At 51.4% G+C, this 14,842-nt stretch overlaps 1 protein-coding gene across 1 annotated transcript in view; it reads left to right on the forward strand.

Annotated features, from left to right (window-relative positions):
- The window catches only part of Eng (endoglin), a 41,200-nt gene extending 26,369 nt beyond the window's left edge, over positions 1-14,831 (forward strand). Inside the window, exons 4-16 of the mRNA XM_038337894.1 lie at positions 1,173-1,310; positions 2,918-3,083; positions 3,949-4,114; positions 4,531-4,657; positions 5,361-5,535; positions 5,689-5,831; positions 10,098-10,235; positions 10,447-10,485; positions 10,954-11,070; positions 11,425-11,676; positions 12,875-12,929; positions 13,801-13,902; positions 14,045-14,831. Coding sequence (XP_038193822.1) covers positions 1,173-1,310; positions 2,918-3,083; positions 3,949-4,114; positions 4,531-4,657; positions 5,361-5,535; positions 5,689-5,831; positions 10,098-10,235; positions 10,447-10,485; positions 10,954-11,070; positions 11,425-11,676; positions 12,875-12,929; positions 13,801-13,902; positions 14,045-14,169 — 1,743 coding nt within the window. The 3' untranslated portion in view covers positions 14,170-14,831. The remainder of the gene's footprint in view (positions 1-1,172; positions 1,311-2,917; positions 3,084-3,948; positions 4,115-4,530; positions 4,658-5,360; positions 5,536-5,688; positions 5,832-10,097; positions 10,236-10,446; positions 10,486-10,953; positions 11,071-11,424; positions 11,677-12,874; positions 12,930-13,800; positions 13,903-14,044) is intronic.
- The last annotated feature ends 11 nt before the right edge of the window (positions 14,832-14,842 follow it).

A 14,842-nucleotide genomic window follows, 5' to 3' on the forward strand; every position in this document is an offset into this window, starting at 1 on the left:
GTTTTTATCTGGCCATCTTTTCTTCCTTTTTACTCTTCTTGACAGAGAGGTGTGACATTCCCAGCCTTCCATGTAATCATGGGCAAGTGACCTCACCTCTTTCTTTTTTTAAAAAAAATTTATTTATCTATTATGTATACAACATTCTGCCTTGATGTATGCTCGCGCACCAGAGGAGGGCGCCAGATCTCAGTACAGATGGTTGTGAGCCACCATGTGGTTGCTGGGAATTGAACTCAGAACCTCTGGAAGAGCAGCCAGTGCTCTTAACCTCTGAGCCATCTCTCCAGCCCGACCTCACCTCTCTTGTGACTTAGTTTCCTAATTTGTGAGAGTTTGAATGGTCTCTACTTCTTAGGTTGTTCACGTGGGCTTGTGTATAAACGTGGCTGGAACCAGGCCTGTGCATGTGACCTGCCAATGAGTCTCATCGCCAACTCTAGGGACAAGTGGGAACGCCTCAATGTGAGCTAGCATTGGAGTGACCTCCCAGGGACAATCAGAGAAGGAGCGAGCACACTAGAGGAGTTTCTGCTCCCACACATAGAATATTATTTAGATACTTATAGGCCTGGTTTACACCAGGTGTTCAATAGAAACCATCCTCAGTGGATGTGATGGCACGTACCTGAAATTCCAGCACTTGAGGAACTGAGGTAGGTGGGAAGAATAAAAGTTCAAGACCAGCCTGGGCACAGAGCAAGAACTTGTCAGAAGAGAGGACCAGTCTTGCACTGTTGGATGAGGTGAAGACTAATATTAATTAGTTTTCCCTCCTCTTTGGTTGGTTGGGAGCAACCTCATCCATTCACTCAGTATGCCTTCTTTCTGTGTTAACTTTTATTTTTTAATTTGTACTCATTCACTTATCACGTCTGTGCGCTTGTACGAGCTTGCACCGATGCACCAGCGCTGTGGGTGGCTGGCAGGAGTCTACCCTTCCACCGTGTGAGTTCTGGGCATTGAACTCAGGTTGTCAGGCTTGGGGGCAGTGTCCACTGAACCATCTCACCAGTCCCTCGTATGTTTTCTAGGCATGTGAATGGCCAGGTTTACACAGGTAACCGCCAAGTCAAGCCAAGCAGGGCCCATGGAATGACTGTCAACCACACATCCCTGCTCCACCCCCCGCAAATCTGACTGATATATCTGTGTCCCTGACTCTTCCCCAGATGTCAGAGGTGGAGCTGACGCTTCAGGCATCCAAGCAAAATGGCACTGGCACCCGAGAGGTGCTCCTTGTCTTCGTTTCCAACCAAAGAGTCAACGTGAAACTCCAGGCCCCAGAAATCCCACTGCAACTGGCCTACGTAAGTGTGTGACCCTAACCCCAGCCCAGCTGTGGGAAGCCCCTGCCTGCCTGATGCCGCTCTGTGCTCGAGTCAGCATCTGATGTCCAGGTGGCCATGATTCCAAATGGCCACGCCTCGAGTTCCACAGTCCTGAGGTAGAGCGCCCAGGGATGAATAGGACCCAGAACAAGAGTCCAGACCAGGAGGTAGATGAATGTAGCAATTCAGGACACCATAAAGGAAGGGTGGGGGTCAGGCACAGGATAGAAGATATCCCAGGGAGGGGGAGGTGGGCAGTAGAGGTAAGGACCCTCTCAGATATGGGCACATAGACCAGCATGGTGGAAGAACCATGAACACCCCCCCCCCCCAGTCCAACCACAAAGGCCCAGCTTCCCTTCCCAGAATGCCCTTCCCCTTATCAAATCAATCACTGAATGACACATGAACTCGCTGGCTGCAGGGTTGCTGCAATGGCCCCTTTGAGCTAGGTTGCATCTTTTTACTTGAACACTCGCAGTGGGAGCCTTGACCTCTGTGTGCAGATCACACACCCACAGGCCAGGAACCTGCCTTGTGTCAGGCAGCAAGCCAGGAGACTGACAAAGGCTACCTTCTGCAGCCACTGCGGAACCCTGTTTTTACAGGCAGTGAGCTCCATTATACTGCCTCTGGCTGTCGGGCAGTCCTCCTAAATACCTAACCTGAAGCCCATCTGCTGCTGTTACTTCAGCTCAAAGGAACTTGGAGTCAATGGCCCTGCTTCCTCTAACTTCTTCCCTCCTCTGGCTCACCTCCTCCAGGAAATCTTTGTTTCCTTTCTTAGCCCACCAGAACCCAGGGAAGTCTAAAGAGGCCATGAGGTCTTCGATTCACCCAGATCTCCTGTCCCCAGGCAGCCAGGGGACTGGTCTTGGTTTGGGGTTCTTTTTAAGTTTTATCTTATTTTATGTGTCTGAGTGTTTTGTGTGCATGTGTGCCTTGTGCCCGCGGAGGCCAGGAAGAGCGTTAGGTTCCCGAGGACTGAACTATAGATGGTTGTGAGCTACCATGTGGTGCTGGGAATGGAACTTGGGTCTTGCTGAAGAGCAGGCAAGGCTCTTCAACACTCAACCGCATCTCCAGATCCTCCCCTTTGCTGCTGCTGTTTATTAGGAAGGTCCTCTGCCTTCGATTCCTTCAAACAATGATGTCCATCTAGATCCTGAATGGGCAGGTACCACCTCACCGGTCTTTCAACCATTCAGGATTTCTCGTGCCTCTCTCCTTTCCCCCTTCCATTCCCTCCTTCTCCACGCAACGGGAGCACCTACCATGTGTGCAGACTGGCACAGAGATTTCCCTCACATACCCTCAGAGCGGGGAGGGTTACAGACAGCAGCTACATGATGCCATTATGTTTGCCTCGTGGTGAGGGGACAGCTGGGACAGTGAGCAAGCAGATGCGTGCTTCTGGGTAGCACTCATGTGCAGAAGGGAGGTGGGACAGATATGGATAACTGGTGACCTTTGAGCCTTGTCATTCTTGGTTCTGACCTCTTTTCTGGCTGTTGACTGAGCTGACGCTCCAGACTGGTTCCTGATCCGCAGAGTCAGGTGTGACTCGGCATTCTGTGTCTCCACAGAGCCCCAACCTGACCACCTTCTCAAAGGAGCTGGAAATCAACACCACAGCGTTGTCATCTGTTATGTCTAAGAAGCAGATCCTTGAGTGGGCAGCCAAAAAGAGCGCCATCACCTCCATAGCGACTCTGGATAACCCCAAAAGCATCATCCTCCAGCTGGGCCAAGGTCAGCCTCTTCAGTGCCTCGGGGTTCAATTGCAGAGGAAACAGAGCAAGCTACCAGCCCACAGTGGCACATGATTTGCCCAGAGTCTCACATGGCTGAATGGTACCCTTTGCAGTTAGTGACTGCTTCTTTATCAAGTATCAGATGAGAAATGCCGGATTTTCTTCTTGACCTTGAAAATCCCAGCACAAGGGGTTAGAGATGTGGCTCCCGTTAGGTAGAGCACATGGCATTAAGCCCTGGATTCTATCTCCAACGATCCATGGACTGAACATGGTGGCACAGACCTGTAATCCCAGCACTCAGGTGGAGATGGGAGAGTAAGGAATTCAAGATCATCCTCTGCAGCATAGCAAGTTCAAGGCTAACCTGGGCTACCCGAGACCGTGTCTTTAAAGGGGGAGGGCAGAGGGAGGGCTCAGTGTATAATGATTGCCATACAAACGTGAGCACCAAGACTGGGACCCCCATGACCCAAATGAAAAGCTGTCATGGTGAAATACATCTGTAATCCCAAAACTGGGGAAGCAGAGATAGGAGGGGCCCTAGCCAGCTGGTCCAGCTGAACTGGTGAAACCCAGGGTCAGTAAGACATTGTGTCTCAAAAGAATAATACAGAGAACAATTAAGGAAGGCACCTGACGTGCTGACGTGCCCGGTGGGGATGAGGGGCCCTACATCCTTGACACGTGCCGTGGGCTCACTCCTTACGTTAATCCCGTGTTAACACACGGGAAACAAAGGCGTGTGTACCCAGCAGGTAAAAATTCCAGATTTCCCCAACCTGTGAGGCTCTGTCCAAATGTTCCCACATTGCCTTTGGCTAAAGGTGGAGTAGGGCTCTCTGATATGCTTGTCTCTACAGCCCCAAAGGCACTACCCTACTGCTTGCCAGAAGCCAATCAGGACATGGGCCTCACACTCAAATGGCAACCTCAAGCCCCAACCCAAGTCCAAGGCTGCCCCTTGGAAGGTGTGACTGGCCACAAGGAGGCCTATATCCTCAAGATCCTGCCAGGCGCTGGGACCAGGTAAGGGTGCCGCCTCCTGGGGTAGGGCCCTCCCCAGTCAAGCAGATCTAGCCCTCCTCACTTAGCAAAGCTCCTTTTCTATGGCTGTGGCAGAACACCATGATCAAGGCAATGTGTAGAGTTCATTAGGGTTTATGGTTCCAGAGGGTCAGAGTTTGTAACAGCAGAATGGGGGTCGCAGGCAGCTGAGAGCTCTTATCTTGACCCACAATTAGGAGGCAGGGAGCACACAAAGCCAGCCCCAGTGTCCTGCATTCTCCAGCAAAGCCACCCCTTTCGCCTTCCCAAACAGCATCCCAAGTATTCAAATGCCCGAGACTTATACATGACATCTCATTTAAATGGACACACCAGGTCTGTCCCCAGACTCATGCCTACACTCTATCTGCACTGACCTGGTTCTCTTCCTGCTGCAGGCCCCAGACAGTGGACGTAAATGTGGAACTGAGTTGTGAATCTGGGGATCCCGATGCCATTCTTATCCTGCAGGGTCCTCCACATGTGTCCTGGTTCATCAATGCCAATCACAACATGCAGTTCTGGGTGAGCTTTTTACCCCCACCCTGGCCCCGAGCCTGAGACCTTGTACACTACACCATGATCATTCCACCTCAACCTCCTTCTTTCCTTTTCTTCTTCTTCTTCTTCTTCTTCTTCTTCTTCTTCTTCTTCTTCTTCTTCTTCTTCTTCTTCTTCTTCTTCTTCTTCTTCTTCTCCTCCTCCTCCTCCTCCTCCTCCTCCTCCTCTTCCCCTTCTCCTTCTCCTCCTCCTCCTCTTCCTCTTCTTTCTTCTTCTTCCTCCTCTTCCTCTTCCTCTTCTTCTTCCTCTTCCTCTCTCTCTCTCTCTCTCTTCGGTTTTTCGAAACAGGGTTTCTCTGTGTAGTCCTGGCTGCCTTGGGACTCTCTCTGCCTCAAACTCAGAGATCTGCCTGCCTCTGCCTCCCTGAGAGCGGGGGTTAAAGGTGTATACCACCATCACCGGTTCATCCCAACTTTCTACCTCTGTCTAATACCTGTTTTCCTTCTCTGGTTAATTTAGAGGCTACTTCCTCCAGGATTCTTTTCATTGATGAGCCAGAGAGTCCTTTAACCTAGACTGCTGGGTCGAGGAAGGGCCCTGGAGAGACAAACTCTGAGCTGGGTTAGAGAACACAGAGAAGAAAGGGCCCGAGGGGGAACGGTGGTCAGGCACAGGGAAGGGAAGGCAGTGCCACAGCTGACGCCCCTGCTTCCTTCTCTACCCTCAGACCACAGGTGAATACTCCATCAAGATCTTTCCAGAAAAGAAAATCAAAGGCTTCGATCTCCCAGATACACCCCAAGGCCTGATCGGGGAGGCCCGCAAGCTCAACGCCAGCACCGTAGCCTCCTTTGTGGAACTCCCTCTGGCCAATGAGGTCTGGCTGAGGGCCTCCAGCTGTGGTGAGCCCAGCCCCATCCTCCACTCTGTCACTCCCTCAGATTGCTTGCCACACTCTTCTTTAAGCTCGGGCAGGCGGCTTCTCTGGGCTCACTGGCCTTATCTGCCATCCAGTGCTCGCTCAGTGACTGTCCACTCCACCCACCTCTCCACAGGTGGCAGGCCGCAGACCTCCCCTGCACCAGTTCTGACCACACCTCCCAAGGTGGGGTGCAACCCTGATCTACTCCTGTCCCTGATCCAGCCAAAGTGTGGCAATGACTTAATGACTCTGGAACTCAGTAAAAAACACGTGCAGGTAAGTGAATCCCGCCCCTCCTTCTGGGAGCGACAAGGGCAGCGAGGCCCAGCCCAGGCAGTAGGGCAGATCACATCCCTTGGCAAGGCTCAGGTTCCTCATTTGTGAAATGTAGTTTGAGCCTAGCGCAGAGCCATGCATGTGCGTTCCCAGAACCCAGGAGGCTGAGGCAGGAGGATGGTGAATTCCAGGCTAGACATAGAAGGTCCATTTAGGAAAATGGGGGGGGGGGGAGTTCAAGGTCATCCTCAGCTACATAGCAAATTTGAGGATAGTCTAGGCTATATGAGCCCCAATCTCAAAATACCAGTAATGATAATGCTAATGTTAGGTAGTCATTATTAATGTCAATGCTGGCTGAGCTGGTGGTCACAGAAATTTGTACTATGTGATCTTTGCCTGATTGTTAAATATAGAAAACAATGCATGGGGCTGGAGAGATGTTTTGTGGCAGTATCCGATGTACAAGCATGAGGACCTGGGTTTGGATCCCCAGCACCCATGGGAAATAGACCTTAGCACTGAGGGCCCTGGAGGTTCTCTGACCAGTCAGGCTAGCCAATTAGTGATGGCCCGGGTCACTAAGAGACCCTCCCTGTCTTGCTAGGTATGGTAGCCCATGCTTTTAATCTCAGCTCTTGGGAGGCAGAGGTAGGTGGATCTTTGTGAGTTCAAGGCCAGCCTGGTCTACAAGAGTGAATTCCAGGCCAGTTAGAGCTATGCAATGAGACCCTATTGATGGGGGGCGGGGGGAGCATGGAGGTGTGTATCCTGTCTCAAAAAATAAGGTGGATGAATCCAATGAGAAGGTCCAGTGGGTGAAACACTTGTCACACAAGCTGCTAACCTGAGTTCAATCCCCAGAACCCACATAAAGTCGGGAAGAGAGGACCAACTCCACCTAGTGCTCTCTGACCTCCACATATGTACCCCACCCGTGTCACAAACTCAATAGTAATTTAAATTTAAAAATAAAGTGACATGCAAGAGTGGAAGGTGCCTAAGGCCTGATTTCAGACTCTGGCCTCCACACACGATGCACCTATGTGCAGGTGTACATACAATGGGTAGGCCATACACACACACACACACACACACACACAGAGAGAGAGAGAGAGAGAGAGAGAGAGAGAGAGAGAGAGGAGGGGAGAGAGAGAGAGAGAGAGAGAGAGAGAGAGAGAGAGAGAGAGAGAGAGAGAGAGAGAGAGAGTCTGATTGGACTGGAACTCACTATGTAGACCAGGCTGCCTCAAATTCACAGATATCTGCCTGCCTGTCTACTGAGTTGTGGGATTCAAGGTGTGCACAGCCACTCCTAGCACAGAATAGAGCGAATCTTCATTTTCCCTTCTGATGACAACAGTTGCCAACATTGTGTTGTCTTTCTTCCTTCCCCCCTTCGCCCTTTCCTCTTTCCCCTTCTCCCTTTCCTCTCCCCCTTCCCCTTTCCCCCTTCCTTCCCCCTTCCCCCTTCCTCCTTCCTCCTTACTTCCTTCCCCCTTTCCCCTTCCTTCCTTCCTTCCTTCCTTCCTTCCTTCCTTCCTTCCTTCCTTCCTTCCTTCCTTCCTTCCTTCCTTTTTTCTTTCTTTTCTTTTGTGTTTGTTGTTGTTTTCCTGGACAGGGTCTCCTGTAGCCCAGGCTAGCCTTGAGCTCACCACCTAATTGAGGATGACCTTGGACTTCTGATCCTGTCTGCACCTTGTAGTGTGGGTTGCTTGGAGGCCTCTTCTCTGTTTCTTGCACAATATAACTGCCGAAGACCAGCTTCGACATAACTCGTGTGCTTCAGGGCAGGAGAGTGAGGATTAGAATTATTAAGCAAAAGGAACAGAAATAAGAGCAGAAACACAGAACAGCATTGGGAGGGAAATTCAGTGACACTTATAGATTTCACTCCAAAAGGGGAGGAGGGAGGCAACAGACTTCATTAACATGATATAAGGAATAGACTTGAGTTCTCCAACCTTTGGTTCACCGCTGTACCCAAAATCCTAATTAACCACACCCTAGGTTAGCCTCTTGTTTGTAGGCATATCTCTTGTCAACAACTTTGAGAGAGCAAAAATAAGCTCACACTCCCTGACCTCCAGTCAGGGTGGAACAGGCTCACAACTGTGTAACCACTATGCCCCCTACCCTATGCTTCTGATCTTTGTACAATGTGGAAAGCTGTCCTTAATGTCACAGGATCAGCTACTCTCCCGGGGACTCAGCAGTAGGCTGCACCCTGTCCCGCACTATTGTAAGCACGCTCAAGGTGTCCCAGTGAGTCCAGCTGTGTGCGGATCGTCTCTGGGTAGTCTTTCAGGGATTGTGGTTTGGAGCCTGATGTTTTTCATGCCAATTGGGAACAGGATTTAATCTTCAAATCTCTTTACAAGAGAGCTTGTCCAAGTCTTTCTGCTTTCACACTGAAAGAAAGCCCTCTGCTAGTGTGGGAGGGGAGCGTGGGTGTTCGGTTATTGCTTTAATTAAGATTCTTCCTTAGCAGTAAGCCAAGGCCTTGCTCTTTGTGAATATTAAGAACTCAGCTGTTTCTGGGGCTTGGTGTGCTTCTTGATTTCGGTATGATTTTTATTTATTTTTTTAAAAATTCCCAATTGTGCCAAAAGACTGGAGAAATAGATACTCTGCCGCCTCTAACAAGTACATGGGTACTTGAGCTCTGTGGCATGAGGCAGGGCATTTCCTCCTGCTCTTCTTTGATAGACAAGGCCGTGGTGTAAATGGAAGTTTCAGAGAGGACAAAATAAAACTGAATTCCATCTCTCTCACACTGTAAAAAAAAAAAAAAAAAAAAAAAAAAAAATTCCCAATTGTCTTTTTTTTTCTTTTTTAGATTTTATTTATTTACTAAGTATACAGTGTTCTGCCAGAAGAGGACACCAGATCCCATTATAGGAGGCTGTGAACCACCATGTGGTTGCTGGGGAATTGAACTCAGGACCTCTGGAAGAGTAGCCAGTGCTTTTAATCACTGAGCCATTTCTCCAACTCCAGTCCCTTTCTTTAACTTTTGAACATTAAAAAAAAAAAGTTTAAATTAAGATGGAGTTGAAGATATGGCTCAGAAGTTAAAAGCATTTGCTGTTCTTTCAGAAAGCCTGGGTTTGATACCCAGCACCACGCAATGACTTACAACTATCTGTGATTCCAGTTCCACAGGGTTTAACTGCTGGCCTCTGAATGAACTACATAGATGTCGTGTATAGACATACATTCAGGCAAAATATCACACACACACACACACACATACACACGAGTACATGTACCCTGGGTTCAATTCTCAAACAATGGAAAAAATAAAGAGGACTCCTAGTTGCCTATTTTCCACTGAGTCATTTTTTTTTTTTTTTTTTTTTTTTTTTTTTGGTTTTTCGAGACAGGGTTTCTCTGTAGCTTTGGAGCCTGTCCTGGAACTAGCTCTTGTAGACCAGGTTGGCCTCGAACTCACAGAGATCCACCTGCCTCTGCCTCCCGAGTGCTGGGATTAAAGGTGTGCGCCACCGCTGCCCGGCCCACTGAGTCATTTTTTTCCTTGCCTTTCTGACCTCTCTCTCAGACCTTTAACAAGTCATCCAATGTCCCCTCAGAGAGGTTTAAATAAGGATTTGTTTTTCTTCTTTTTTAAAATTTATTTAGTTTTATTTTATTTTATTTTGTTTTTGGTTTTTCAAGACAGGGTTTCTCTGTAGCTTTGGAGTCTGTCGTGGAACTAGCTCTTGTAGACCAGGCTGGCCTCCAACTCACAAAGATCCACCTGCGTCTGCCTCCCAAGTGCTGGGATTAAAGGCATGTGCCACCACTGCCTGGCTTTATTTAGTTTTATTTTATGTACACTGGTGTTTTGTTTGCATATATGTCTGTGTGAGGGTGTCAGATCTTGGAGTTCTAGACAGTTGTGAGCTGCCATGTGGGTGCTGGGAACTGAACCCGGGTCCTCTGGAAGAACAGTCAGTGCTCTTAACCACTGAGCCATCTCTCCAGCCCATGTTTTACTTCTTTTTAAATTATGTGTAGGGTGGGTATCTGCAGGGGGTACGGAAGGAATCGTTCATCAGAGCTGGAGTTCCAGGCAGTTCTGAGCATTCTGACATGGGTTGGGTGCTGGGAACTGAACTTGGGTCTTTTTGCAAGAACCCAGTGCTCTTAACCACTGAGCTATTTCTCCAGCCTCGGTTGGCGGTTCTTCTAGTGTTTTGGTAGTGACAGCAGGGCCCGAGAAAGTGCAGGGCCTCCTAACGGCACCCTTCTCCCCTGAGTCAGATTCTGCAGTGCACCATCACAGGCCTGACTTTCTGGGACCGCAACTGCCAGGCTGAAGAAAGCGACAGCCACCTTGTCCTACGTAGCAGCTACTCCAGCTGCGGCATGAAAGTGACAGAGTATGAGATCAGCAACGAGGTACGGCCTGGGCCAGGAAGGTGTTGGGACCGGCCTTGTCGGGTGTCTCGCTGGTCCTCAGGGCTGAGGGATGTTTGGGGGAGCAGAGAAGAGTGTTCAGTAGCAGCCAAAGTGTGGATCTTGTTTTGCTTGGCCTTCTGACTCCCAAGACGAGTTTGGGAGGCAGGACGTCCTCTGGGGCCTGACCAGCTTCTTGCCTCTATCTTTGCAGGTGATCATCAGTTTCCTGTCAGGCTCTCCACCCCTTCGGGTAAGATGGACAGCCCTACCATGCTCTCCAACTGGTTCAGGGAGTACTGTTGGGGCTGGGGCCCTGTTCTGGTCTAGCAGGGAGCTGGCCTCAGGAAACTTGGGTCTGGATCCTAACAAGCCCTGTGTTTCCAGTATGCCTCAGTCTCCCCTTCTGTACTATGGCTATAGTGCTACAGAGGGTCACACTTTCCCTTTCTGAAATCCAGCAAGTAATGGCTGTGTGGCCTTGGGAAAGTCATTTAACCCTCCTTGAGCTCAAAGGTTATTAGCTGTTAACTGTGGCATGAGAGAAAAGACCTCACCCATAGGGGTCTTAGGAGCAGTCATTGAGATACATGGATTTTTTTTCCATTAGCCCAGTGCCAAGTGAGTTCTTGATAAACATGAATTTATTTAAAAGGTGAGGATGGGGTCAGGCAGTTCCCGCGGCCACCCTTCCAAACTGTCCTCCTCCCGCCTCTCACAGAAAAAGGTGCAGTGTGTTGACATGGACAGCTTCTCCTTCCAACTGGGCTTCTACCTCAGCCCGCACTTCCTCCAGGAATCCAGCACCATCAAGCTGGGCCAACAAGGCTTCGTGCAGGTATGGGGCACCCCACTTGACTCCTCAAGTCTGGGTTCCTTTGTTCCCAACACTGTTAGAGGAAAGATGGAATTTCATCTTCCAGAGGAAGGTGAGGGTCAGCCTAGGCGTGTGGAAGGGACAGATTGAAAAGGAATTGCAGGCTGGGTGATGGTGGTGCACGCCTTTAATCCAGCACTCAGGGGGCAGAGGCAGGCGGATCTCTGTGAGTTTGAGGCCAGCCTGGTCTACAGAGCAATTTCAGGACAGGTTCCAAATGCAAATAGGAATGTCACACTGTCCTTCCTGTTTGCTCTGTCAGTGAAGGGTCAAGGATTTCTGCACACATTGCGTCCCCCTTCCCTCTCTGTGCAGGTGAGCATGTCCCCATCGACCCCTGAGGTCACCGTCCAGCTAGACAGCTGCCATCTGGATCTGGGGCCTGAAAGGGACATGGTGGAGCTCATCCAGAGCCGAGCAGCCAAGGGCAGCTGTGTGAGCTTGCTGTCTCCAAGCCCTTACGGTGACCCACGCTTCAGCTTCCTCTTCCATGTCTACATGGTGCCCACACCCACGGTTGGCACCCTCAGCTGCAACGTAGCCCTGCAGTCCAGCACCTTGTCGCAGGTGAGTGGGGCTCACCCAGGTCTAGTTTCAAGGTGGCTTCTGGGTCTGGGGTTCGCAGATAAAGAGGTGACGGGTGCAGTGAGATCTAGACAGCTGGAGGCCAGCAGAACAAGAGCCAGGCATGGGGCTGGACGGCCTGGCTATTGGAAGCAGTCACTGCTACCTTATGAATGAATCTGTGGTATTAGAATATACATACAGCTGCAATTATAGCTGTCCATCCATCCATTTATTCTTGGCATATTTAACCATCCTGTCATTCATCCACCCACCCACCAGGAGTGTGAGCGCGTTCATTCGTATGCCCACACATGTACCCAACCATCCACTCACCCATCCAAACAACCCACACTCCCATTCATCCACCTACCTACTCACCCACCCACCCACCAGGAGTGTGAGCATTCATCCGTATGTCCACCCATGTACCCAACCATCCATTCACCCATGCAAACAACCCACACTCCCACTCATCCACCCACCCATCCTTTCACCAATCTACCTACCTATCCATGTACTCTACCCAACCACCCAACTATCTACCTACCCATCCCTTTACCCACCCATCCCTCCACCACCCACCCGCATTTCCACCTACCTTCCCTTCCCTTTACTCATCCACCCACCCTATATACATCCACCATTCTCAGTACTTCCCGCCAAGACACTGACTTCCAGCATCCTGCCCACCCAAGCGGTGCTCACCTGTGAACAATCTCAGTGAACCAGTTAGCTTTGGAAAAAACACCGGCAAAGCCTGCCATTCCGCTTTGTGTGTGCAGTGAGTATTCTCAGGCCCTCGGTCCTGACAGTCACAAGAACACTCCAGGTGTCTGCACAGAGATTTCCAGGCCTCCCGAAACTGGAGCCACCAGAAGGCCACACCTTCCAAGCCCTGAGCCTCCAGCCTCTAAAACAGGCATCTGGGATGGCCTGGCATGTGGCTCGTGGCTTGCACAGGTTAACAGATACGGGGATCCCACTAAACACACGGGCATCAGAGGCCTCCAGGAATGCCCGAGACGGTTCACAGCAGCCACAGACTATAGCACAGCTCACGCCTCCCGAGGACTTGCCCACAGCGAGGTGGGCATAGGACTCAGCCAAAGCTTGGCACGGTGGCAGGCCAGAGCTGCAGAGACCCACACGCTGCCAGCTGAAGGCTGGACCACTTAGCTATCACTCTCCTCCTCCTCAGGAAGTCTACAAGACCATCTCCGTGCGCCTGAACATCGAAAGCCCTGACCTGTCTTGTAAGTCGGGAACAGCGGACAGTGGGAGGGGGCACAGACACAGGTGGGAAGCCCTTGGCAGGAGAGGAGGGTTTCTCAGGCCCAGCAGCCAGAGGAACTCACAGCCAGATGCCCCTTACCAGAGGAAGGATGACAGCTCTTGACCTCAGGTCCCTCCCAAGCTTCATCTCTGTCCCTTAGTCCCTGGTACACCTTACTGAACTTCCTGGATGGAACATGAGGCACCGAAGGTGTGGTATAGGCCTTACGTTTTTTGACACCCCAAGGGTGGAGGAAACCCCTTCGGCCTGGCACCCTGTGGTCTCTTTGTTCCCCTGCACCCAGGCACCATCCAAGCAAGGCAGTACCTATTGCTAGGGGCAGATATATGCCGTGTAGGTTAGGATGCTCACCCTCAGTCAGGATCAAGAAAGAATGCAGAGCTCTTAAGTTCCCTGCATAGACAGGGAGCCAGAGACCGGCGCCCGGGGCCATTTAGAACACGGGTCTGAGGAAGGAGTGAGGGCTGCAGTAACCCCTGGTTACTAGTCTCAGAAGATGCTCTGGACCATCTGAACCCCGCATAAGGCTCAGAGATGAGCGGGGGCTCACCTAAGCTTACACAGCGTGGCAGAGCAGGCCCCTTTGCACCTATGAGACCATCCATAGAGATGTTTCTCTGCTAGCCTTCAGAGACAGAAAGGTGGCCCAAGAGGCCTGGCTAGCTGGGCCCTCAGCTTAGTACTGCACTGAGCCCACGTGCTAGATAAAAGATGAACCTGGAGGTCGCTGGCTGAACTAAATGAGCTAGGCCAACACGACAGGGTAGGGGCAGGCCCAAGGCCAGAGTATACCAGCAACACTCACTCCCATTGGCTCTTCTCTCACACAGGCAAAGGCCTTGACCTGTCGTCTGTACTGGGCATCACCTTCGGTGCCTTCCTCATTGGGGCCCTGCTTACAGCTGCACTCTGGTACATCTATTCTCACACACGTGAGTACCCCAACCCCCCACCTCATCCCTACCGTGAGCACTCAGGGCCCCTCCATACAGCCCTGGCGCATGCTCAGTGAAGCCTCTGGGGGAGGGGAATCCTAACTGAGACCCTGACCTCCACCCCGCCCACGACCCTCAGGTGCCCCCAGCAAGCGGGAGCCCGTGGTGGCAGTGGCTGCCCCGGCCTCCTCTGAGAGCAGCAGTACCAACCACAGCATCGGGAGCACCCAGAGCACCCCCTGCTCCACCAGCAGCATGGCGTAGTGCCCAGCCTGAAGCCTCCGGACCCCCCCAGGCCAGTCCTCACCCCGCAGCAGAGACCGAGCAGCCGCAAGCTGGGAACCACTGGCCATGAACCAAACACCTCTACTCAGACGAGGATGGAGCATGCTCCCTGCACCTCACAACTCCCTGGCTCAGAGGATGGAGCATGCCCCCTGCACCTCACTCCCTCGCAGAGGCTTGTTGCCAGTGGAGACTCCAGCCTGGAACCCCACGTCACAAAACTATCCAACCCAGGGGCTCTGGGGTGTGACTGCACAGGACTACAGAGAGACACAGCACTGCCCTGTACATTGAATAGAAACTAAAGTAGCTGCCTTCAAGCTGGATCCTGTGCTGGTTAACTGGGCAGGGTGGGAGGCAAGAACTCCAGACATGCTAGCCCAGGGCAGCCAGAGCCACCTGCATCTGGACCGGCACAACTTTGGTGGGGAAAACAGAAGCTGAGGAGTGCTCAGCTTGGGGAGGGGGACCACAGAAGATGGCAAGAACAGTGGGGTGGGGGAGCCCAGTTCCTCCCAGAAATGCCAGAGACCTTCTTCCAGCCCATCCATTGGACGGGGGCAGCAGGAGGGGAGTGGCCAGGCTGCTGGTCCTGGGCCAAGCCCTGTATAATTCACCAATAAATCAAACATGAAACTGGTGCCCCTTGGGG

This window comes from Arvicola amphibius, chromosome 7, assembly GCF_903992535.2.
Source record: "Arvicola amphibius chromosome 7, mArvAmp1.2, whole genome shotgun sequence".
Classification (NCBI taxonomy): domain Eukaryota; kingdom Metazoa; phylum Chordata; class Mammalia; order Rodentia; family Cricetidae; genus Arvicola; species Arvicola amphibius.